Source organism: Aythya ferina (assembly GCF_964211825.1).
Source record: "Aythya ferina genome assembly, chromosome: 14".
NCBI classification, from domain to species: domain Eukaryota; kingdom Metazoa; phylum Chordata; class Aves; order Anseriformes; family Anatidae; genus Aythya; species Aythya ferina.
Window position 1 is genome coordinate 10807089 of NC_140312.1, and position 23829 is coordinate 10830917.

Consider the following 23829-nt stretch of genomic DNA (forward strand, 5'->3'; position numbering starts at 1 on the left):
CAGGAGGCTGGCAAGGGGCCACTGGAGCCAAGAAATCCAGCAAAACAAAAGGAAAGAAACAAACATCACACAGAAAACAATGCACACAGCAGCGCACCGACTTCCAAGCCTTTGGACACGACACAGGAAATGTTCAGAAATTGGGCATTTTCCAGAGTACAGAGCCAGCAGGACTGCAGCGAGGCTGGGAGAGAGCCGGGAAGGCAGAGCAGCCTCGTGGCTAGCTGCAATGGGCAAAGGCTGCTTGTGCTGAGCTGCTGGCAGCTCTGAAAGGCTCCTGCAATGTCCCACCTGCAGAGGTGACAGGGAGGTGTGGGAGAGGCTTTGTGCCTGCTGGAACCAGCATCTCATCAGCAGGGCCCAGCCTTCAGAGCTGTGATTGCTCACTGCAGCTTGGAGGAGGGAGGAAGGCTGCAGGGCTGCTCTGAGAAAGGGCAACCGGGGCTGGTGTGCTGGCGAGGTGAGAGCAGCAATATGCCACAGTCCAGCAGGGGAAATCTCAGGGAAATAAAATTTAAACACATCCAGAGACGTCAGAGATAAAAGGAAAAAGGGAAAACAACTGCAAAGAAAGGTTTGTGGGTGGTGATGAGAAAAAGATGACAGTGGAAAATGATGTGCATACGGTTCCTGTACAGAGCCCATGGCAAGAATTGTCATACTAAAGCCTGCAGAGCAGAAAAGCAGATGAAAGAGCCAGACTGTCAGAGCCACCACTGAGGGGTTGGGGTTATGCCCTGGGTGACACCGCAGGTAGTGCAAATAGAGAGAAATGAAGGCGCAGAGGAGCTCAGTCACCTTGCACGGCAGCTGCGTGCAGATTGACCTCCAATTCAATGCCAAATTGGCACCAAGGTGTCAGAGGATTTGGGAGGCCATAGGAACTGCCTCAGTGCTCTGGAGGTGGAGGCAGCACAGCTCCACCAGGCTCAGCCTCACTGAAGCCTCTGTGCCAGCAGGAGCATGGCACCAGCTGCGGGGTGGGAACTGCCACAGCAGCACGGGGAGCAGTGCCAGCAGGGATTTTGGTTAGAACAGGCAATACTGCTTCAAACAGGCTGGCAGGACAGTGCCATGGCAGGCGACATTCTGGGGCAAGGCACTGGGGCACCCTCACACAGCCCTGGCTCAGGCTTCAGGGAGAGGCAGGAGCAGATTTCAGCTTGGAGAAAGGCAAGAGATGAAAATTTCAGCGACTGTGGCTCCATCCAAGGGACACCTGCTGACTTCCAAAATCAACTGCTTTCCTGCCAAAAGCCGATGCAAATCACCAGATGTCCATTCAGCGACCATTTGGGTTTGTAAAGTGTCTAATAGACATTATTGTCTAAGTGCCTCCTTACCCATTGTGTTCCTCCTGCACATAAAAGTATGACAGATAAGCAAGATCAAGTGATTTCCAATCTGAGATGAACACTGGAAACACAGCAGGATGTGGCATCAAAAAAGGAGCTATGTGCCAGTTTTCAAGGCAGATTTGGAAAAAATCTGAGAAAAACAAACAAACAAACAAACAAAACATACTAACCAAAGAACTGTGAGTGCTCATGCCCACTAGTTTATCAAGACGGCCAGTTTTGGGAGAAATGCCCCTGCTTCTCGAGATTTAAGAGAAAAAGATGTCGATCCCAGACAAAGGCACTTTAGGTAGGAGTTCAGCCGGGTGCAGGATGAAAACTGAGCTCATAAAGGACTGGCAGGTGCCAGGACAGGCTCACAAACCCTATTCTGCAGAATAAGCCAGGCACAGAGCAGGTCCTCTCACCCCCCAAGGACTGGAGCTTCTGGAGCGCAAAATAGCTTCCCAAACAGGCACGAGATGGATGATACAGGCTCAGAGGACAGAGATGAGTCAGAAGGCAGTGACGATCTGCTGAGTTTGGAGAGCTTTCAGAACACAAACCTGGTGCACAAGAGGCATTTAGGAACTTCTGCAAATCCTTCCTAAGGCATTGGAGTAAACATTTTAATATTATACTAATACTTTGGGATCAGGGATGACTTAAATCTTGGACAGCAATGGGGAAAGGTCATGCTGCAACTGGAAAACCAGCTGCAAGGATCTGGAGGTGCCCCAGACAGAATTAAATGTGAGATTCGGGACATAAATGCTACAGCCATTGCTCCCCATACATCCATGTGTTCTTGTGTGGCCCCAGTGCCACTGCCAGAGCAGGTGCAAAAGAAAGGAAGAAAAAAATAATAATAATGATTAAAAAAAATAAAATCACCATAAACAAAACCCCTTTGTGTGCTGGTTATGTAAAAATTTATTCTTCTTTTCCCAAAATCACTTTTTCCTTCCCCCCTGCCCTGCAGCAGACAGGAATAGTTGGCACTTGTGTGGTTTCCTCTGCATGTCCCCAGCGATGAGGGGGTCTCGCTGCCAGGTTTCTTGTCTGCACCCCTCTCAATGAGGAGCTACAGCTGGTGGGACACCAGGCAGGAGCTGGGGAGCTACAAGGAGAGCAGCTTTGCTGGGACCTTGGTGTGCCCTGGCACATGCTGGCACCATCCCGTTTGTCTGGAGATGGGACAAGCCAGGGACATGGAGCTCTTGACCCACCAGGAGAGAGTCACCCTTCTTGGAGTGCTTGTCACCAGCATACATGGCTTCTGCCAGCTGGGTGCTTGAAAGGATAGTGCTCTAATGCCTTCTGCCCTGTGTTTGCCACTTATTCTCTCTGCTCTCTCTGGTTCCAGAGGGCTGCCTGCCCTGGCACTGCCCAGCACATCATCCAGTGCTGGTGTCCAGGCGGTCTGGCTGGATGCAGAGTGCTCACGAGGGCAGAAGATGCAGAGGTATGGGTACGATCTGGAGGTGTGGGTGTCCTGTGAACAATGACAGCCCCAGTGCTGACCCACGCCTGATGCCATCTCAGCACAAAACCTGTGACATCCCAGCTAGGAAATGGTTTATATCTGGCCTCACCACCCCTTGTCTGCACCATCAGTCACTGCCCAGCCGCTCTCTCCCTCCTCTCTTCTTGGTTTTGATTCTCCCCTGCCCCAGGGACATGGTGAGCTTCCAGGATGGGGACACCAGCAGTGCAAACATGAGCCCCCATCACAGCAGGTAGAGATGGGCTGCACGTTGCAGGGCAGGACAGGTTTGTCTAAGCACGTGGAGTTACAGTTAGTGACTCTTGGCTCTTGCTCAGGCTCCTGGCATCAGCCTCGAACACACCTCCCAGCATGCATATTTATGATCCCAATTAACACCAAACAAAAACCCGGCTTGCTCTGAAAATAAATGATTTTTAATCTAAATCGCCCGTTTTACATACTTCACCCACCTCTGTTTAGCAGAACAGCTGGTGTTTACCAGCCTCTCGTTACTCTCCCAAGCAGGAAGATGCAGGACCAGCCGCCCCTGAGACAAGGTGAGCTCTGCCCCTGATGCTTTGCTCCTCCGCATCCTCAACAAGCCCGAGGGGAAGCAGACTGCTGGAAGCCAGCACCACCCCTCTGCCAAAATACAAGGTTGATGGGGATGGATAAATGATGTAAGATCCATAGACAGCATCTCTGGCTGCAAAACCTGGGCACGGAAGAGCTCTGCACAGCCCTGGTGTGCTCCTAGCAGGGTAGGCTGCTGTGCTGTGGTTGGTTATTTTGGTTAAGGGATGCCCAGGCACAGGTCCTCAGGACGGCTCCTACCCAGTCCCTGGATCCGTGCAGCACATCCTGAAATTCAAACATCTCACCCAAGAAACAAGCACCGTCCCTGCCCCACCGCAGGGCTTTGACAGCACTCAGTGAGGGTTTCTGCCCCTCAGCTAACCCACAGGGCCCTCAGGCAGGGTGTGGGATGAGGCTGTGTGGTGCAGCTGGAATACGAAGGTCTGTCCAGCACGGACCAGGAAGATTTGCAGCACCATACAATGAAAGATGTCAGCTCATAGCAATTATTACTGCTGGGTGTTGTGTTTCTGCACGAAAGAGTAGTTTCTGTGTAAACCCAAATAAATCCAGCTATCTCGACACTTCTGTCCGTATCTATACGTGCAGTTATCAGTGCTTCCTTTTTTATAACGCCCTGGAGGCTAACACCAGAGCTAAGATGATCCAGGAATTATTCTCGTCGTAGTACTTCCACTATCCAAGAATGAACATATGTTAGAGAAATCCAGTCCTTCTTTACTCCAGGCCTTAATTTCCCCTCGGGGCATTGGCCAAAAATGGGGTCAGGGTGCCAGCTTCATCTCTTTACGCAGGCTTGCATCAGAGCTGGTCATGCTGGTGCCCGGAGGATCACACCGGCGGAAGATCAGAGCCAGGGGATGGCCCCAGGCACGTACGAGCTCTGGCACCAAAGCGAGGAGGTTCCTCCAGCAGCACCCTTCGCCCTCTGAACGTGCTGGAAGGGAAGGTGCAGCTTTCTGTGGCTGTGTGGAGGTGCATGCTGCCACACGTGGGGCCACTGGTGCTATTTCCAGCTCTGCTGGCCAGGGACTGGGGGCAGGAAAAGTGCCGGGACTGGGCACGGAGCAGGCAGTCACATGCAGCTCAGAAATGAGTCACAAGCCACAGCACGGCGACAACACCTGGGATACGAGGAGAACTGATCCATCCATTCCCTTTCCCCTATTTTTTCCTCTGCTCGGAGTGGCATTCGCACTGGTGAAGCAGGCTGGGCACTGGTGGCAGGGCCTGTAGGATAAATATCTCCTGTCTCGCTACCGTCCTTCTCTTCTGACCTCCTCGTTGGTAAAGCAATGCCACAGCTCTGCACCCTGCAGCACTTTGGGGTGCACACCCCCTGCGTGGTCTCTGTGCCTCCTACACATACACGGCAGCTCCATGGTGAGCCCTAGAGGCAGACAGCTCCCAGCCCCATGCCCAAGGAATGATAGATGGAAAGGTGGAAGGTGATAACCCCCAGCCAGGCTGCCCGGGGGCTTGTGCCATTACCCAGGGACCTCCTCTGGCACGAAGACCCCAAAAGACCTGCTTTTCCTTGCCCAGAAAGAAGGGGGCAAGGAGAAATCTCCTCCCCAGCTGCAGGAACGCTGGGTCCTCACCCACCCTTGGGCACAGACACAGGGGCTGGCACGCACCAAGTTTCAATTTACTTCCAAGTGTTATGGTGTTTAATCAGCCCTGGCCACCCTGACCTCTCATCCTGATAGGAAAACAGCCCAGCTTTGTCAGAGAGGGCTCGTTGATGAGAGGGAAAAGGATGTTTTATGGGATGTTCTCAAAGAGTGAGCCTCCTCATTTTTATTTTTTCCCCCCAGGCAGCACAAAGTCATTTGCTGTGATTTAGAAAACACATGTCTGGTTAAAAACTACGGGCCAGACCTACAGTCCTGCAGATCAGGATGTCTCAGCTGATTTAGACCAGCTGAAATTCTGACTTGCTGTGTTTAAACAAAGACCATTTTTTCTCACTGGTGCTAGGCGGAAAGGCCTCAGGTTTTGGCTCTGGAAGGGATATTTTAGGGAGAATGCTCTCTGCATGATTCATCCTCCACGGGGCTTTGCTTTGACAAGAACCACAAGAGCCACTGGCCACCCATGTGGGTCTGCAGGGATGCTGGGTCTGCACCCACCTGGGTGCTTGACCTCATGGTGGCCCCAGGTGTCATTTTGGGGCCCCCAAGGACACAGCTGAGGACGGGATGTGCGCACAGAAGGGCTGGTGCAGCTGCACAGATCCTGGCCTCTGCTGGGAGAGCGCACGGCACCTGAGCTGAGCGCAGAGCGGGCTGCCCATGGGGCCAGCCAGAGGATTTTCCTGGACCAGTTCCCCCAAAAGCTCGCTGGATGTCAAACGGGACAGAGATTTGCCTCCTCCCAACACAGGGCTGAGGTTGCCCCGATGGCATCGCAGGAATGCTTGGTAAACAAGCATTAAACTATTCGCTGCCCTGGTGATGGATGGCTCACAGGGGTCAGAAGGGGAAAACGAAGTGGGCACTTGCAGCGGGGGCGAGGAGACCCACGCTGCGCGTTTGGCACTTCCAAGGGGCGCAGCATGGAAGGGAGACGAAGGGACTTGTAGCAGGGTCTCCCCGTGGAGCCCCAGCTCGCTGGCACAGCCTTTCGAGCCCGGGGGAGCGCTGCCCCCTGGCTCAGCACCCGCAGCAGGGCTGGGGCCGAGCGGGACGAGGAGCGGCTCCGCCGCCCGCAACCGTGGGGCTCTGGTGCGCCCTGGCGGTGAGCGGGGCTGCAGCTCGGTGCCCAACAGGACCCGGCTCCTGCGGAGCTGTGGGGTCACGGAGCAGAGCACACAGCACAGAGAACAGGTAGGAATAAATAAAAGTTGCTATTCGAGTTAAAACACGCTCGGGTCGGAGGTGTCCCATCGCCGGTTGAGCTGTCCGGTGGGGTCCGGGTGGGGACGGGTGGCACCCTGTCCCTGTCCCCATCCCTGTCCATGTTCCTGTCCTCATCCCCATCCTGCACAGCCACACTCCTGGAGTGCTGCCTGCCTCTCTCCCCATTGCACTGTGCTCCAGCACCTGCTCCTGGGCCCCATCCTGCCTCGCTCTGCCAGCAGCGCCATGGCACACAGCCCCACTCCCAAGAAATGAGGGTCCCAGGTCCCTTGTCTGCTGGGGACATGGAGATAAATTGCTGTTGGCGGCCGGACCCCTCCTGTGATGCTGCTTCTGGAGAGCACATGGACCCGTGCGAGGCAAGAAGCTGTTTGCAGGCACGTCCCCATGGCGATGGATGGGTCAGACGACGTGGCCACCTTCGCTCAGCCACCGGGCCCGGTACGTGGCACAGCCCGGCGTGCCCACGGGCCCCAGCGTGACCCTGGGGATGTCAGCCAGCTTGGCGTGAATGCGGCCTTGTAGCTCCTGGTCTCCCAGCTCGGTCGCTGCAGCGAGGGCCAGGAGGAAGTAGGCTGCTGCATCCTGTTCATCCTAAGCATAAAGAGCAGGGCAGTTAGGAAGTAATGCAAGGCCACGGGGTGTGAGGGTGCTGGAGCAGAGCCCAGCGGTTCCAGGCAGAAGCCGGTGACACCTGACTTCATTGAAATGGGCTCTGTACAGTCACTAAGTGCTAGCATTTCTTTCCAAACTGCCTGTCCCACTTTAAAACCTGACTGTGCCAGCACTGTGTGTGCTTATTGTAAAGCTGCAGCCAGGACAGAGAGCCACAGGATGCTGCTGTATACGACCATGGCTGCTCTGCCAGCAGATGGGATACTCCACCTCCAGCACCCCATGAAGACCCAAGAACTCAACACAGCATCATAGCAAGTGTCCTCCTACCTTCAGTTTGTGCAGGGTGAGGTTGCCAAGGTGGCAATACACCTTGGAGTAGTACAGGGCCTCTCCAGAGCACTGCAGCACGGGGGAGCGCAGGGCGAGAGTCTTCAGGTAGCAGTCTTCTGCCATCTCATACATCTGCAGAAAATAGTAGGCTGTAGCCAGGCGGTGGAATGCAACCAGCTCTTGCAATTGATCTCCTGGAAAAAAGTTGCTGATACAGTCAGACTGCAGGGTGCTCACACACAGTTCCTAGCCCAGCACACCAAGCCACTCAGGGATGTGTTTGCTCCACAGCCCCAGGGCACAGATATCTGTCTTCATAAGGAGGCACTGCCTTTGAAGATGGTCCAGAGAAAACAGAGCTATCATGGGTGCTGATACCAAAGTGGGATAGATTGTCAGTCTATATATATCATATATATATTGCCATATATATCATATATCATTCAGCCAGGGGATTTCTTGGGGGCTGGAGAGGGTTATTACAAGGCTGGTTCCGTCTCAGGCATTTCTTTTGCCCATTAGGCCTACTTCTGCAATGGAAAGGGGTAGGTTTATCGGAAGAGCCAGGGCAAAGAGGAACCGTTCAGTCCCATGCCCTCATAAGATTTCCTGTGCTCTGGTGTAGCAACAGCCCTCTGCTCAGCCAGCCCCACCACCGCCACAGCGGAGCACCCCCGTGGGCAGCTTAAAAAGGGAAGCAGCCTTTAAAGAGATGTAACCCTTAGGATAAGAATTGGTCCAGAGGTCTTATGAAAGCAGGAGCACCTCCCTTTCGCATGCACAGTGCTGTCACGCAGACAGGCACCCCCTCTGCCCTGCTCCCCGGGGGTGTGCATCACTCACCCACCCTGATGCTCAGCCGGGCTGCCAGCGTGGCAAACTCCAGCGCCTTCTCGTAGCCTTGCAGCCCAATCTGCAGCTCTGCCAGCTTGTTGAACAGCCGTAGCTCTGTCTTAAGGGCTTTTAGCTTCCTGGCCAAGGGCACAGCGCCACCCTGGGGAGAGAAAAGAGTGAGTCCAGGCTGTTCCTGGAGGTGTGGGTACAGCACTGCCTGCAGAGGGGTGATGGAGCAGCAGGAGATGGACTAAGGTGTTACAGATGTGTCCGTGCTTCAGGTTCCCCCCCCAGCCACATTTGCATGCCAGCACACACAGAACGACCCCGTCCCTTTCCACCCTCCATCCTGCTGGGCACAGCTCCCCATGGCCGTCGTGTAGCAGGGACATAAACAGAGAAACACTTGGAGGGATCAGTACCCTGTAAAACTCCACTGCTCGGTCTCTGTTTCGGCTGCCATTGAAAAAGGTATCACCTGCTTTTTCATAAAGCTCCATGGCCAAGGAGAAGTTCTCAGACTTCAGAGCTGTCTGAATGGCTGCCTAGAGGGAAGAGGAACTGCAGTGAGACTTGGAAAGAGACATCTGCACAAAGACTTTGGAGTAACAAAATAAAGCCAAGTCACCCTAAACGTGAGCCCCAGTGCTCCTAACAGCAAGGACATGGGTTGGTAAACAAGCTGGGGGGACATTGTGCCGTGTTTCCTGGTGACGTGTGAGGATGGAGCCACCCACCCATCCCCATGCATGGTCAGTGTGCCAGACCGACCAGCCAGGACGTCCTTTGGCATCAGGATTTAGAGTGGGAAGGGTGCAGGCAGCAGCTGCCCTGTGCTGGGCTGTCCCTGTGGTGTGATGGAGCCAACGTGAAGATTGACAAGGGGAGCAGAGAGCCAGGACAGGGAAAGGGCAGAGCCAGCAGGAGGGCAGGTATGCTAACTTCTGGGAAGAAGAGATGTCTGTGCCAATTGCACACTTGACCCTGGTGCCACCTTCCAGCAGGAACGTGTTGTTCCTTTCATCGTTACAATCGATCATTGCCAATGACCGTGCCTGGAAAAGGGCCCCTCAGGGTTGCAGACATGTCCTGCTGAAATCTGTCCTCCACTGGCTCGTCTTAATGGGAAGTCACCCCTCTTTAGCTCCTGAAAACCTGCTGAAACCACAAGAAAGGCAATGATGGCTCTTCGTTCTGGGCTAGGAAACCAGCTGATGCCAGAGCCACATGTTCGAGGCACCCAGGTCCCTGAGCAGCCTCCCAGTACCAGTAACACAGGTGCCTCTAGCACCTTGATTTGGAGGCAGGCTAGTGTGGCTGATGGAAAGGCTCCTCGCCCTGTCCCCACCACCAGGTGCCTCAGTCAGTCAGCCCCACCAGCTCTGAAATGCTTCTGGGGTCACAGGGTGAGGACGCAGAGCATCCTCTGTGTGTGCTCAGGCTGGTGCTTTGCTGGAGACCCCAGCTCAATGCAATGCCAGCAGACCCAGCCAGCCTCCTGCTCTGCTTACTTTGAGTATGTGGAAGGCTTCTGCATCTCTAAATAGATGCTCCCTGGAGGATGCAGCCCTAAGATTTTATGAGTACTTCTTCCTCTTTGCAGCCCAGCTGATAGAATAATGATAGAGACGGAAAGAAGCCAGAAGTCTACTGCTCCAAGAAATCTCCAAGCACATCACTGGCACCTCACCCTTATCTATGTGCATTTCAATGGGAACTGATCACCTAGCAGCTTCAGCTCTCTCTGGCACTCCCACATCACTTTCTGACTCGATAAATTCACTTACTTTCACCCCAGAATCCTCCAAACCCAGCAGATGGAAGGAAAGATAGGAAAATTAATAGGAAATTTAAACAAAAGTGCTGAAGCAACAGCGCTTCCTTGCAGCAGCAGGTTTCTGCTGCTCATGAGAAAACTCTCCAAGTTTTCCAGCCCCAAATGTCCCTGAGCCACACAGCCCTGATGGGAATGCAGCTAGCCAGGGTGGGAACAGGGCTGCTCCAGACACCTCCCCCATACCTGGAAGTACATTTCCACCAGCTCATCTTCCTTCATAAGGTAGTAGAGCCTTCCTGCCTGCAGCCAGGCCTCTGCCGCCTTGCCAGTCTCCTCCAGGTCGATGAAGATCCTTAGGCTCTGCTTGGTGCAGTCCAGAGACCTTCTCAAAGCCCTGCAACAGCAACGGGCAGAAAGCCATTACAGAGCAACCACAGGGCACCAGCAACCAGCTGCAGGGCTGCAGCACCTCCCTGTTAGCAGTGCTGTCTTCTCCTCCTGTTGTTGCTGCAGGTTAGAGCCAAATGGACAGCCACAGCTCCTAGCTATGTGTACTGGCAAAAGGACAGGACGTACATGTATATGTGTGTTTCCTATCTCAGCACAGCCCCCACGGAGCAGCTCCCCAGTGGCTGCTCCTCATTTTAGCTGATGAAGCAGGTTTGTCCAAGTCACCTGCCAACCCTATTTCCCCCTACACCAAGCCCCAAATCACCCCCAGCCACAAAGGGAGTGCAGGCTGGCAGTGCTTGCACCTTCATCTCCCAAACAGCCTCTGGAACCCAGATCCACATCTCTGCCTGCTGTTTGCCCCTTGGGGCATCCGAAAAGAGCTGTGTGGCCACATGTGCAAGGCCTGACAGCCCCTTCCCAAGCCCCATGTCACTGGAGGACGAGGGGATGAGCAGCAGGACAAGGTGACAGGCCGAAGGCAGGAGGCACCCATGGCCAGGGGAGCGCGGGGCAGTGCCCAGGGCATGTCTGCTTGCCTGGTGTCTCGCCTGCTGCTGACTGCACTCCAGCTGTCCTTCCAGCACAGGCTGGGGGACGCTTTGTGATCTTAAATAGCACCGCTCACATGACAGGCGTCTGCTTCCTAAATTCCTTCCCTCTGAACTCACTGTGACCCAGCAGGGGAAGGTTAACGTCCCAGTTAACGACAGTCCCTGCCCACTTGTCCTCCTGGGACATGGGAGCCAGATCTCCGCTGTTGGACACGTTTGCTTTCAAAGACGGAAGAAAGTCTGTGGTCTGCCCAAGTTTTTCTTTCCCCTCCTGCCTAACCTTATGTCACCTGCATGTGTCAAGTGGGAGATTGAAGGGTGAGCTGACAGAGGGTCTTACGTGCATCCCTGGGGAAAATATTCCAGTAGAGATGGGAAGGGCAGACTCAGCGGCTGGAGGCCGAAGCCAGGCTTGTTTCAATAACAGATAAGGAGTCTATTTTTATCGGCGGACGGTGATTAATCACTGAAATAAGCCTCCAAAGGAAGTGATGAATTCCCTGTCACTGGGTCCCCTCTGAAGAGGGCTGCGTGTGTCTCTGGAGAGCCGTGTTTGGCCATGCCCCAGCTCGCAGCCCGGTGTTTGCCCAGCAGTCACCACGTTCTGGCTGACATTGAGCTGTTCCCCCCGTCACGGCACAGGGACAGCTCACAACCCTCAGCAGTTCCCCAGCCACCAGCCTGCCAAAAGGGAGCTGCCACACACCTTCCCCACCTCTCCCTGGGGACTTCTGCTCCAGACACCTCAGAAAGGCCACTGCTCTGGTGTTGGGCAAGCAGAAACTGCTCTGAAAGCATCTACACTAACAGCCCCACTCAGGACTTACTCGGAGGTGTCCAAATCCTGGTAGAGCTGGCTGAGGGTCTGCCGAACATCACCTTCCATCTCTCTGTCCTGGAGCTGCTGGGCCAGAGACACCCAGTGCTCGTGGTAGGTGATGCAGGCCTGGAGGTTGGGGGACACCTCGCTGTAGAAATGGCAGAGAGCCTCCGTGACGTGGAGCTGACCTGCGTGGTAGAGGGAAGGGAAAGGGACGGCTTTAGGGACCTAACAGGCATTGCACCACGGTGAGTTCCTGCCAGCCCAGCGGTACTCACTCCTCACGTTACGCCACTTCAGGGCAAAACCCAGTGCCAGTTCATAGCAGAGTTTGCCATCTTCCACCTTCTGCCTGTTCACCATGGCCTGCGCCAGCCACAGCAGCACCTGCACCACCTCCAGCTCTGGATCCTGGCAGCCCTGCAGCTCAGCGTAGAGCTGAGCGGACTGCAGCAGGTAGAGCTCAGACAGCTGGCTCGCTCCATGCGAGAGGCTCAGCTGCCCCAGGTTGGCCAGGGCGATGGCCTGGTTCCTCTTGTTGCCCGTCTCCTTGGCCTTGTGCAGAGCCCGGAGGTAGTTCTCCGCAGCCTTCTGCACCCGTCCTTCCCCTTTGAGGGCAATGGCCAGGAGGTTGTGCACGGCCCCCCCCTGCGTCACGCTGTCCGTCCCGTGCAGGGACTGCAGGAGCTGCCCCATGATCTCTGCGGCCGGGCCTGGCTGGCTGTTCAGGAGATACGTCCACCCCAGGGAGAGGGAAGACTCAAAGGCCTCCTCCTCGCCCATCAGCCTGCTGAAAGCCACGGCCCTGGTGGCGTGATGGAGCGCCCCGTGCAGCAGGCCATGCTGGAGGTGCAGCCGGGACAAGATGGTGCACAGCGTCCTCTGGGTGGGCACGGCACGGCTCTCACAGGAGAAGCGCAGGGCCTGCTGGAGGTAGGAACAAGCCAGCGCCGGGATGCTGCTCCTCTCCGGTTGGCTTCCCAGGAGCTTGGATGTAGTTTGGAGGATGAAGCCAGCTCTCCAAATGGGCGTTGGTGCCCCCTTGGTGCCGCTGGGAACAAAGAGCCTGGCAGAGGCCAGCGCAATGTTTGGCAAGTACTTCTTGTCATACAGGTAGCTCAAGATGGGAGTGACATCCAGTGGCACAGCAGCAGCATCTGGGCTGAGTAACGTGGTGGTGAGACACTGGAGATGCTCAGCAAAGGGCAGCACCTCGTCAGTTTTTCCCAGCTGTAGGAAGAGCTTGACAATAAAGAAGCAGACCCGTGCCTCCAGGGGAGCATTGCCCACGGCAATGGCTTCCCTCAGCACGTACACCATGACTTCCAGCTCGTTCTCAGAGCTAAAAGGGCGGCCAGGCAAGCAGACAAGCAAGGTCACCATTTTGCCCAGCAAGGAGGAGAATTTGTTCTTCATGTTCTGTTTCAGGTAGATGGAAGCGAGGTTCACATGCAAGGCAGCCAGCAGGGGCAGGTCCCCAAAGCCCCTGTCCAGGGTGCTCAGGGCTTCCTCGAAATAGACTCGAGCCTGGGAGAACTTGACCTTTCTGATGCAGAGCTTGCCCAAGAGGAAACAGAGCCTCACATGAGCCCAAATTGCGTGAGTCCTCTTAGCCCAGTTCCTGGACGTTTCAAGGTACAAGACCAGTTCGTCCTCATCAGAGAAACCATAAAAAGTGGAGTTGAGAAAGGAAAAACTCATATCGTAGAGGCTTTGAAAACTGGGCACATAACTCTCGTGGTTAAGGAAGGTCAGTATGGGGTCAAAGACATCGGCATCTTCCATGTGTCCAGCATTCAGGTCAATAAAGAACTTGGGATCATCAAAGTCATCCAGCTTGTCCAGGAGAACATCTTCCAATGTAGCAGAGGCCAATTCACTCCCGGGGCTGGACTGCTCGGAGGTGCTAGCTGTAGCCAGGCCATTTATTTCCTCCCAGGACTGGAGCAGCTGGATATCCTTACCACCATGGAGAACAGCCTCTGGAAGGGGACAGGAAAACCATAGCAGAATGTTTCCCCACGTCAAAATTCACCCTCTGACATATTTATAAAAGCATCCTCCACACACTCACCTGATGGCACCTTGGGGAACATGGCTGTGGGTTCAAAACCATCTACACAAAGAGACAAACAGAAAGAAAAAGCCCAAGTCAATGTTAGTGCGCAGGCAGAGCACACAAACCTTACAGAGATCTGCTGCTTTGCTAAACCCCAGACCTGTATTTAGGAGAGCCCCAGTGATTACAGTTGCAGCAGAGAAGCCTCCTGCAAACTGCAGTCCTTTAGGGTATCTCCAGCCTCCTGGGCCAGGCTGAGCAGAGGGCCTAGCAGCCGTCTCAGCCCTGGCAGAGCCCCGAGCAGGAGCTCTCTAGGCATGGCCCAGGGCTGCTCCCCGGGGGGATCAGTGGGGCTGTGCACAGAAGAGGAGGGGAACTCACCCAGCCGATACACGGAGGTGATGTCTGTGCGTGCCAGCTCGCCCAGGAGGGTGGCGAAGTGCTGCTCGCCCCCATTGCAGGGGATGCGCAGGAGGGGGGATTTTTCCTCTTCGCTCAGAAACACCAAGCCTTTTCCCCTAGGTTGAAGCAGACACAACAGAAAAACAGTTCAGTGTCTCCCCATCCCCTGACAGCACAGCTGTCCTGTGGGATGGAGATGGGTTTTCCCACCCCTCCTCCTCCTCCTACCAGAAAAGCTCTGCTGCAGGTGGATACCAGAGTCTGGATCCCTTCCCCAGCAGGGCTCTGAGATCCAGCTCCTCCATGGAGAAACTAAGGAGTGCCAGAGGGAGTAAACTATTAGCCTTTTTTTTCTCTCCAGAAGCCCTTTCTGAGGCCAGGACACATCTGATCTCCTCTCTGTTTCTCTGTAGTGTCAGAGAAATGCGCCTAAGACTTATCTTGAGTGAACATGACCCAGGAAAGCCCAAAAGATGCGTTAGCAGAGCTAGCAACAGCTTAAGGACCCCGTCCCCCCACACATGGTCTTGGAGGAGAAGCCTTTTTGGATGGGTATTGAAATGGAGCTGTCTTTAAGGCAGCAACAAAGACAACTGCTGGATCTTAAGGTGTCACCCTCCTCCTCAGATAACCCTTGTCCTCGTCCACAGCAGGGTGCTCAATTCTGCTCAGAGAGGAGCTGTGCCAGTGGTTGTCCTGCCTTGGCATCCCTCAGCAGGCAAGCAAAGCCAGCCTGGTGGCAGAAGAGCCTGGCCAAGGCTTCTGGACAGACCTCAGACAAATCCTCTATGAAGTCCTTGCAAAGCAAATTACCTGCTCCGGACTCACACATAGCCTTGAACTGGGATTTTGGGTCTTCCCCTGCTTTCCACCTGACTTTAAATTCATCTAGATGGTAGCAGTAAACTTACAAGGGTTCACAAGCCGTGGCATTTATGCATCGCGTTGGGACAAAGCCGATGTTGCCGCTGCTCAGGGATTTGCCCACAAACCACGGGAGTCCTGGAATGAGGAAGCCGATGATTTCTATGCTGTCTCCCTCGGAGAAACTCAGTTCATCCCATGCTGCTCCTTTATGGTCCTGTGTGGCTGTGCACCTGCCTTTCACTGGGAAACAAAGGCAAACAACCGCATTTTGGTGTGAGGCCCAGTGCAAAAACTTCCTTGCTGGAAAAGACCTGGGCAAAAAGACCGCAATTTCAGCAGGAGCAGCCTGTCTCTGTGTCCCCTGAGCTTTATTGTGCTCTCTGTCTCAGACTCTTATTATGCTCCTTGGATCACCCTTCTGAGCACTTGCAATTTTAAAGGTCTGTAATCTGCTCAGGAGAGTCTCAAGATGCAACCCCTTGCCATGGAGTGCCATTGTCAGAACAGGAGATGGACCCATTGCATTTTTGGCCAAACCCAGTCTCCAAAAGCCATGCCCCTGATGGGAAGGACGGCCACCTTACACAGGTATCACTCACCGATCGGCTGGGAGGTCGCCCCACTGATGTCCTGGGAGATGCCAAAACTCACGGCATAATTCTTCAGGAACCACCTGCAAGGCAAGAGGGAGCCATGCTGGTCCTCCCCGAGCAGTCCTTGGGCTACCACGAGGGACAGTCCCACACAGCAGGACAGAGGCCCCCTAATGACACAGAGGACACAGAGGGCAGATGATTTTGCCAGCCCTTAAGGAGGATTTCTGTGTGCCTACAAGAAGATCTGTGACTGTCTGTGAGGCTCAGCCAGGTGTCAGGCCCCATTTTGGCTGGCATTGCCCAAGACAGGCTGTTTTGTGTCCCAGTTACTGACCTGTAAATCACAAATAGTCCCAGGTATGACCTAAGTCAATATTATACAAGAACGATATCAGAACTATGCCCTTGCTCTATCCCACTACAGGACCTGAACTGGTTCCAGTGGCTGTCTCTACAGTGTTTATTCTCACAAAATTATCTGGCTCTTGCCCAGTGCCAGAGGTAAGAGCAGTTCCTCACTGCTGACTTGGTGTTAGCTGGTGCATCTGGGTCAGGAATTAACTTGGCTTGAGCACCATCCATTGCCCACCTACTTACTGGTAAAATGGGTGAGGAACGGGCTCGAGAGCTGCCACAGGCACCAGCCCTCGTTGCCCCGTCAGCAAGGACACCCCTTCCCACGTGGACTCCTCTCCAACGTTCTTCACATGGATCAGCTCGTTCCTGCGGAGCTGCAGGCCTTCCTCTCCCTCCTCCTCAGGCTGGCAGACACCGGGCACTGCTCTGGAAAAAAAGTTACCTGCAGATAGAAAGAGTCACGGCCAGGTCAATGGCACCAGTGCAGGACAGACCCAGAGATGGCCACCCTCGTCCTTGTCCTGCCGAGATGCTGTCGCAGCCCCGTCTCACCTTCCTGCAGCAGCAGACCCAGGTAGATGGTGGCCAAGCGATCTTCATCCATGCTAACTCTGATCGCCGTGTCCTCCATCAGAGCACAGTTCAGCCAGTACTCCTGGCCAAAGAGAAGCTGCTCCAAGCAGCTGCCCACATAGCCTACGACAGCAAAGAGGAAAGTAATGGTAGCACCTTCCTTTGCTGGGCAGCACGAGCAGTTTTTTCCAGTGTCTCCTAATGTGCCACCTGTAACCATGCTGTAAGGCAGCGATCTCCAGTTCTGTCTCCATCCCCAGGATCAATAGAGGAATTACCCAAAAGGAAACCTCCTGGACCTTTTCCACTGATCCAGACTGGTTTCATGAAGCTGTACATGAATACCAAAGTCTCATTAATATTCCTTCCTCTTCAAGGTGTTCTCCCTGTTGCATTACTTTTTTTTGGTGTCACAGAATACCTTTTCCAAAAATCCTTCTCACACCATCCATTTGGATCCCCCACACCTTGAAAACATTACCTAAAGCTAGGTACGTGGAGAACTTCCAGACTTCCTCCAGGGTTTTGAAGGTGAGCAGGAACCGATCTTCCTGTGCTTGTACACACACCAGCCTGGCTGACAGCTCCTGCACGGAGAACAGAAAGCAAGGCTGAAGGAGAGGGATGGGAGCCTGACAGGGGTTTTCCTGGCAGTGTGGCCATAAAAGCAGCCCCCGGGATGAGACCAGGCAGGCATTTATTAGCACAGTTGAGACCAAAGCTATGAACTGTCCCAGGTCTTCTGCGCAGCTCTGCAGGGTGCCCTCAGGGGTGAGGGCATGGAAAGCCAGCAGGGAAGGATTGTTCAGGGCAGTGAATGGGATTTTTCTTTATGAAGCACAACCAGCTCCTCAGCACTCACCCCGGTGCTACCTGCACCATCCCTCCGGCAGCTCACTGCCCCTGATATGAGGCTCCAGACATGAGGATCTACCCCTCACCCATCACCGTTTCCTTTCCCACATCATTCCAGCTCCCCTGTATACAGGACACATCCCAGAGAACCTCCTCCTCCTCGGCCAGGCTGGGTGTCCCATCACACATCCCACCAGACCAGCATTCCCCCATCAGCTCCCACCTTGAAGAGGGCACGGACCGCTCTGTCGTCACTCTCCAGGGCCCACAGCTTCTTCCTGGCAGCTTCCTGCAGCTGGGAATTGAGGCACCGGGAGGAGCGGCTCTCCACGGAGAAGAAGAGCGAAATCTCTTGGAGAGGAAACATGCAGGGTTAGGGGGGAAGGAGCCCCACAGCACTGATGGGGCTGCCTCCAGCCCAGCTGTGTGCTCCAGGAGCATGGGCAGATCCCATCCTTCCCCTCCAGCAACCCGAGGGATGGCAGGGCTTGCTCAGCCGCGATGCCTGGCCTCATACGTGCAGCCACTGGAAATCTGGGTGATGCCAAAGGCAGCCTCTTACCTGGGGGAAAGCTCTCCCCGACAGCCAGCAGCACCGAGGAGGTGTCCGGCAAGCCTTCTGCTGCCTCGGTAGCTGCACCATTTGGCTCTGGTGCCCCAGCCCTACCTACACAGGACACAGAAACACTGCTGTCAGGTTTGGTAGTGGGATCTAGGCTATTCTGCCTAGCCATGCCACCTGAAAGCAAAGTCCGTGGGCTATACTGCAGATCTGCCTGGGGGACTGCATGCAAAGGGCATCACCCTGAAATCGTACTGAAAGGGGGAAGCAAGATTAATGAATTCTGCCTACGCAGTACCCTTGGTGACTGGGTCCTTCCCAGTGCGGGGGTGGGCTGAAGTGAGGGACTTTCTGTGCTTGCTCCGAAGCCAGTGTCACAGAGCAGATCCCGGGACAGAGAGGTTTTCTGGAGGAGATCTCAGAGTGAGAGCACTTCTCCAGCACGGGTGAGCCAAGGACTTGCAAAACTCTTTGCTCATCAGTTTGACAGAATAAGATTTTCTCCCCTGCCTGATCCAATTGCTATTTGAAATCCAAGCTGCATGCTCTCAGCTTCGCACATTGCCAACAATTGCCATAAAGGATTCAGGAGTGGAAACTTTCACTGGTAATTATGCTAATGATGGCTGAGGCACACACAAATCCAGCTTGCTCTTCCACAGCTGTATTGGCTGTGGAGGGATAACAAGGTTAGAAACCAATTTTTGTCAGTAATCAGAGAGGACTCGCACAACTAACATGTACCCAGAGATCTGGAGCTGAACAGTGCAGCAGCTTTCCTACGCTACTTTTGTGACCATAACTGTTCTCTGTAGGTCTTATTATTCAGCCCACTTTGCTAGCCAGTCAAATAGCTGCGTTATTTGCACACAGAATTATAATCCTTACTTAGAGTTAGCAGCAGAAAAGAATGGCCCAAGGCTGGACAGGCAATAAATGGGGCTTTTCTTTGGAAGAAAAGCCTCTACATTTCTCAACAGCAGAACTGAGCACGCTTAACAAAGGACTTCATCCAGGAACTCCAACCCCTCTGACACACGGGGGGGAAACGGAGACGGGGAAGCGAAAGGAGCCAGAGGCAGAGTTACAACAGAGCTGCCTGGGCTGGGCGGCACTCGCTTCCCACGTCCCTCCCTTCCTCTGCTCCCCGCACCCTGGCAGTCCCTGCGGGCTCTGCAGGCTGGTGTCCCCTCCCCAGGGACAGTACCTGATGCCATGGTTGTCCCTCGCCACCATGGTCCCCGGCGCTCGGTGGCGGCGCGCTGCAGGCGGTCCCAGCGGGGCAGGAGCAGGGGCGAGCGGGGGCAGCAGGACTCACACTCTTCGCCTGGGGAAAAGGGGTGGTGAGGGGAGGCGTTCAGCCCCCCGGAGGGATGCTCCAGGCCCAAGGGGTCTCCTTGTGCCCCATGGGCAGCCGTGGGGAAGGAGGGGGCAGGTGGGGCATCGCTCATGGTGGCACAGCCAGCGGCTTGGCCGAGCGCCCCGGTGGGTTCCCGCAGAGCCGAGCAAAATGGGAACGGAGCTTCCTTGGGTGAGAGAAGAGGGTTTGCTCATGGCTGTGCTCGCTGCTTCAGTGTTTGTTTGCGTTTGGGCCAGCCTCAGAAAGGGAACTGGGAGCTCTTTCAAGAGACCAATTGAAAGTGCTGGTGGAGAGTCGTTCCCATTCGTGCCAGTGACTCATTTACCTCCCGACTGCTGAAAGATTTTGCAATGCAGGGCAGGAAGCAGCCCCAGCCCGGAGCTGAGAGCAGGTCCCAGGCTCTCCGGCTGTGCTCCTGGCACCCACTGGCCCTGCTCTCCCGGGGGCACACGACCACAGCTGCTGGCCCTGCGCTGCCCCCCTGCTCCAGCACCCAGGGCTCTGTGAGCCCTGCAGTGCTCAGGGTGCTCCAGGGCAGCAGTGACAGCAGGATGAGGTGACAGGATGCCCAAAAACCCCACAGCATGGGAATAAACCAGCCCCCTGAGCCAGACAAAGCCAGGCTGTAGCCTCCCCATGGAACAACTTACCTGTGCACCCCAGGGACAGGTCCTGGTGCCAAGGGGCCCCCAAGCAGCAGCCCATGTGTCCAGCATCGCCGCCAGCCCTGAGCCGGCAGGCTGCTGCTGTGCTGGTGGAGGGAGCGAGCTGCTCACCGCCGGCCCCACTGCAGCTCAGCCCCAGCCACAATGCACAATGTGCCTTTTGAACGGGCCCTATCTGCCTGTGGGGCGGGGGCCGGGCACATCTCACGCCCGCATCGCTGCCCTGCTGTTGCCCCAGGCTCTGCTCTCGCCCTCGCCTTCGGGTGCCTGTCGCCAGGCCCACGTGGCGCATTCCTCTCATTCCTCCTGCCGGCTGCTGCTGTGACACAGGGAACGCTTCAAGCTGGCCCCTCCGGAGAGCTGCAGCCCTGATCTCCCCCCATCCAAAGCCAACCCCACTCCTGATGCCGCTGTGACACCCCCTCACCTGCTGGCACAGCCCGCCGGGGCTCCTCCAGCATCCTCCAGCATCGCTCCAGCCAGCAGCCCCGCTCTCCCCGCTGCACGGCAAGGGCACCACGCCGGCCTCCGAGCTATGGCTAAGCGAGGCACCAGGCTCTGCAGCATGAACAGCCGCCTCATGAGAGGCTAGCAGGGCTCATCTCGGCTCTGAGATCTTTGAACTGCAGCCAAAAACAGCAGGAGGGAGTGATCTGGTGTCTGCACAGGATCTCCACCAGGGTCTGCCCGGGTGGACTCTCGCACCCTGACCTTCCCCAGCCTCCAGGAGCAGCACTCAGGACCCTCTGGGTGGCCTCAGCGTGGTGGCAGACTTCTTCAGAGCAGCTTTGGGAAGGTCAGCACAGCCCCTGTGTGAAGAGAAAAACAACAAAAGGCGGTGTAGGGTGAGAAGTCACAGGCAGGGAGGTTTTTAGGGATGCACCTTCACACCAGCCGATGCCAGTGCCACACGGCAGTGCCCTGCTTGCTGTGCCATGCTCCAGGAGCACCGCTGGCTCTCCCAGATGTCAAAATGCTGGGGTTGCCTGGGGGAGGGACCGTCCTCCTCCCCCTCTGTGCTGCAGCCCTCGATGTGAGGGCACAAAGCCCTGCTGCTGTTTCCTGGCGTGCTAAAACCGAGCTGATCCTTGCCCTGCAGCCCCGCAAAGCTGCACGACGGAGGGAACCGGTGCAAAGGTGAGCGGCTGGGACAGGCACTGCCCCCGGCAAGGACACTGCCTGCTCCCACTGCACGCAGCCTTGGCAGGCTCCGGATTTAGAAAACTCCCCCAGTCAGCCTGGGGATGCTCTGAAGATCGGGGACCAGAGGGGGAATTCAGATCACAGCCCGGGTTTGTGGGGTGCCACCAGGCACATCTGTACGGGACAGATGCTGCTGGTTCGGGCCCACCTTGCCAAAGTGGCCAGGGCTGGAACAGGGCAGTTTGTTTTAGCAACATCTATTTATAAATTAACATCAATGCAGGGGAAAATACTCATTAAAAAAAAAATCAACAGAAGATTATGTTTCTTTAAAAAAAAAAATAATAATTTGTTCTTTTGAAATTTCCGTTTGTTGTCAAATTTACCCAGATAACTCAATAACCAAACCCACCCATCTTCAGGTGAAGGTTTTGACCCCCAGTTTGATCTGAAATTTAATTTTCTTTTTGGCCAGAAACCCAACTTCCTCCTATTCCACTCCCCCCTGTCCCCTCAGCACCACGGGTACCCCTGCAGAGCCCCCATTGCTGCTGCTGCTGATCTCACCCTGGCCTCCTTAGGAGCACCCTGTCCTGCAGAAGCGATGTCCTGGGGTCCCCACAGCCACAGCCCCTGCCCAAGGAGGGGACAGCCACCACCACCAGCCCCCCAGGGCCTCTGCTCCCTGTGCAGCCCTGGCGCAGCCCCTGCTGCTGGCCCCGCTTCCCTCCCCAGGGCACGAAACAGGCAGCAGGGCTGCGTGGGCAACCCTCACCTGGGGACACAGCCTGGGCACCCCGCTGCTCTCTGGGGCTGTCTCACCCTTTCCCGGCACCAAATTCTCTTTGCTAAACCTAGCTCCTGCTGGTGCAATTTCCCCTTTCACTCTCCCACCAGTTCCCACACACAAAGGACCCCAGACAGACCGATCCCTCCCCGGTGTGCTCATCACCACCGTATCCAAGCCTCCAACCCCACCGGGACCCAAATCCCAACTCCCTGCCCCACTCTGGAGGGCAGCCACCCTCTGCGCAGCCGCCCCCTTGCACGCAGCTGCTCCCAGCACCTGCAAGCACCACTGCCCAGCCCTGTTTGCTCAGCTGGGACCGGCCAGCATGCGACAGGCACGGGGACACGGCGGTGCAAGTGGCCGTACTGACCTGCTCCTCCACAGCACCCGGCACCGCCGTCCTCCCCGGGGAGCCTCAGCCTCGCTGCTCCCACCTCTCCAAGTCCCCCGGGAGCTGGCGGTGTGCGCAGAGGTGTGGACGTGCCTGCAAGGCGTCCCCAGCGCCGCCACTCCCTCGCACAAGGAAAGGAATTTCTTCCCAGAGAGGCTTATCACCTCGGGAACCTCCGCTTCCCAGCAGAGCCTCCGGAGCGGAGGTCAGCGGGGCAACAGGGCGCTGCCTCCCCAGGGGAAGCCTCGTCGGGAAACAAGCGCCGGGGAGGCCACCACATCTGGGCTCCGTCCCTCTCCACGCGTGTCCACCCCGTGCCGTGCCACCACCGGTCCCTCCCGGCTCTCACCTGTCCCCTGCTCGGGTGTCGTGTCCTTGAGGCTGGGGACTTCCCGTCCTCGCTGCCCGGGGACAGGCTCAGCAGCCCGGGGAGCAGCTCGGGAACTCGCTGCTTTTCAGACAAAATGCGTGTGCAGACACACAGGATAAGAGATCTGTGGACCCAGCAGTATTTGTGCGCCTGGGCAAACAGTGCTAGCTGAGAAAAATAGTGTTGTTTTTTTTTTTCTTTTAAAAACAAAGAAAGGGTTAATAATCTTATCCAATATTCCTGTTTCCTTCTGGGAGCGCTCAGACGTTGACCGTTCCTTGGCAGGCTCAAAATGAAGCCTCCTCGCTTTTCACTTTGTAATCTAAAAATGAACCTGAAAGCAAAAGGAAACCGGCCTCCACCTGACGGCAGCCAGGGAAAAAGCAAACAAACAAGATGAAACATTTCGTTTCGGGTCAAACAAACTTCTGTTCCGCGGTTTTGATGCTCCGATAGGGCTGGGGAACCTGCTTTGGTGCTGGGCTTGGCAGTGTTTTCCTCCCCTTGTCTGCTGAGAGCCCCCCCTGCCCCAGCAGTGCCCTGGGCAGGAGGGCAGAGTCCGTCCGGCCGTGGCGTTTCCTCATTCCTGCGCTCCCTGTTCCTGCTTTCACCTGCTGCAAACAGGCACGGAGAGGAGAAAACCCCCTGCCCTGAGCGCAGCCTCCTGGCTGCTGGGGGCAGAGAGGTCCCCCAAAATGCATTGGCCTTGGGGTGGTGCCAGCTGGAGGGAGCTGGGGATGGAGGGCGGTCATGCACGGATGCAGGACACAAGGGAAATAAAATGTTTTTGCAGCAAAATCAGCGTGGCAAATTGCTGAGATGCAGGCCTGGCTGTAAGACATTTCTTCTCCCTGGTGGCCCTCACTCAGGAATTTCCTTCCACCTCCAAGACCTCCTTACCATTCCCACAGTTGCTGCCCCCAGGGGCCCCCTCTGCATCCTGCAGCGAAAGGGTTACGCGGGCGCCGGGGCCAAACGGCGCTGAACTCAGCGCTTCATTTTCAGAAATGCTGAGGCCTGCGCCTCTCCCTGGCTTGCATTGTTCCAGCCGAGGGCAGAGGAGGTAAATAAGTGCTCTTGGAAACCAGCCGGCAGGCCCCAGCCGTGCCGCCGGGTCGGGTGGGCTTAGAGCCCCTGCGCCCCAAATCATCGGGGGTGCCCAACACCCAGGA

The 23829-nt window shown here is 55.8% G+C and overlaps 1 protein-coding gene across 8 annotated transcripts; it reads right to left on the reverse strand.

Annotated features, from left to right (window-relative positions):
• Positions 1-6252: 6252 nt before the first annotated feature.
• On the reverse strand, positions 6253-23211 carry SH3TC2 (SH3 domain and tetratricopeptide repeats 2). Of its 8 annotated transcripts, none has more exons than XM_084535544.1 (19): positions 22637-23211; positions 20391-20772; positions 19146-19265; positions 17939-18043; positions 17600-17727; positions 17003-17108; positions 16501-16644; positions 16189-16390; positions 15595-15668; positions 15040-15235; positions 14108-14244; positions 13742-13783; positions 11946-13649; positions 11675-11855; positions 10087-10237; positions 8489-8611; positions 8076-8226; positions 7230-7426; positions 6253-6878 (listed from the first exon to the last, which is right to left on the reverse strand). In XM_084535544.1, exons 2-19 carry the CDS (start codon positions 20422-20424, stop codon positions 6687-6689), a joined length of 3987 nt encoding a protein of 1328 aa, XP_084391670.1. In that variant the 5' UTR covers positions 20425-20772; positions 22637-23211; the 3' UTR covers positions 6253-6686. The 8 variants fall into 8 exon arrangements, 7 of the variants coding, with proteins under 7 accessions (XP_084391670.1, XP_084391669.1, XP_084391671.1 ...); XM_084535543.1 differs by lacking the exon at positions 22637-23211 and adding an exon at positions 22267-22524; XM_084535545.1 differs by lacking the exon at positions 22637-23211 and adding an exon at positions 22173-22244.
• Positions 23212-23829: the final 618 nt, after the last annotated feature.

Bases quoted from the DNA above. Each gene is read 5' to 3' on its own strand.
- SH3TC2 (XM_084535541.1), bottom strand. From the start codon at position 20,003: ATGGGCTGCTGCTTGGGGGCCCCTTGGCACCAGGACCTGTCCCTGGGG. The intron at 16,391-16,500 runs GTGAGACGGGGC...TTCTATCTGCAG, and splicing joins GGGTCTGCTGCTGCAGGAAG to GTAACTTTTTTTCCAGAGCA. The intron at 13,650-13,741 runs GTGAGTGTGTGG...GTCCCCTTCCAG, and splicing joins GTTCCCCAAGGTGCCATCAG to AGGCTGTTCTCCATGGTGGT.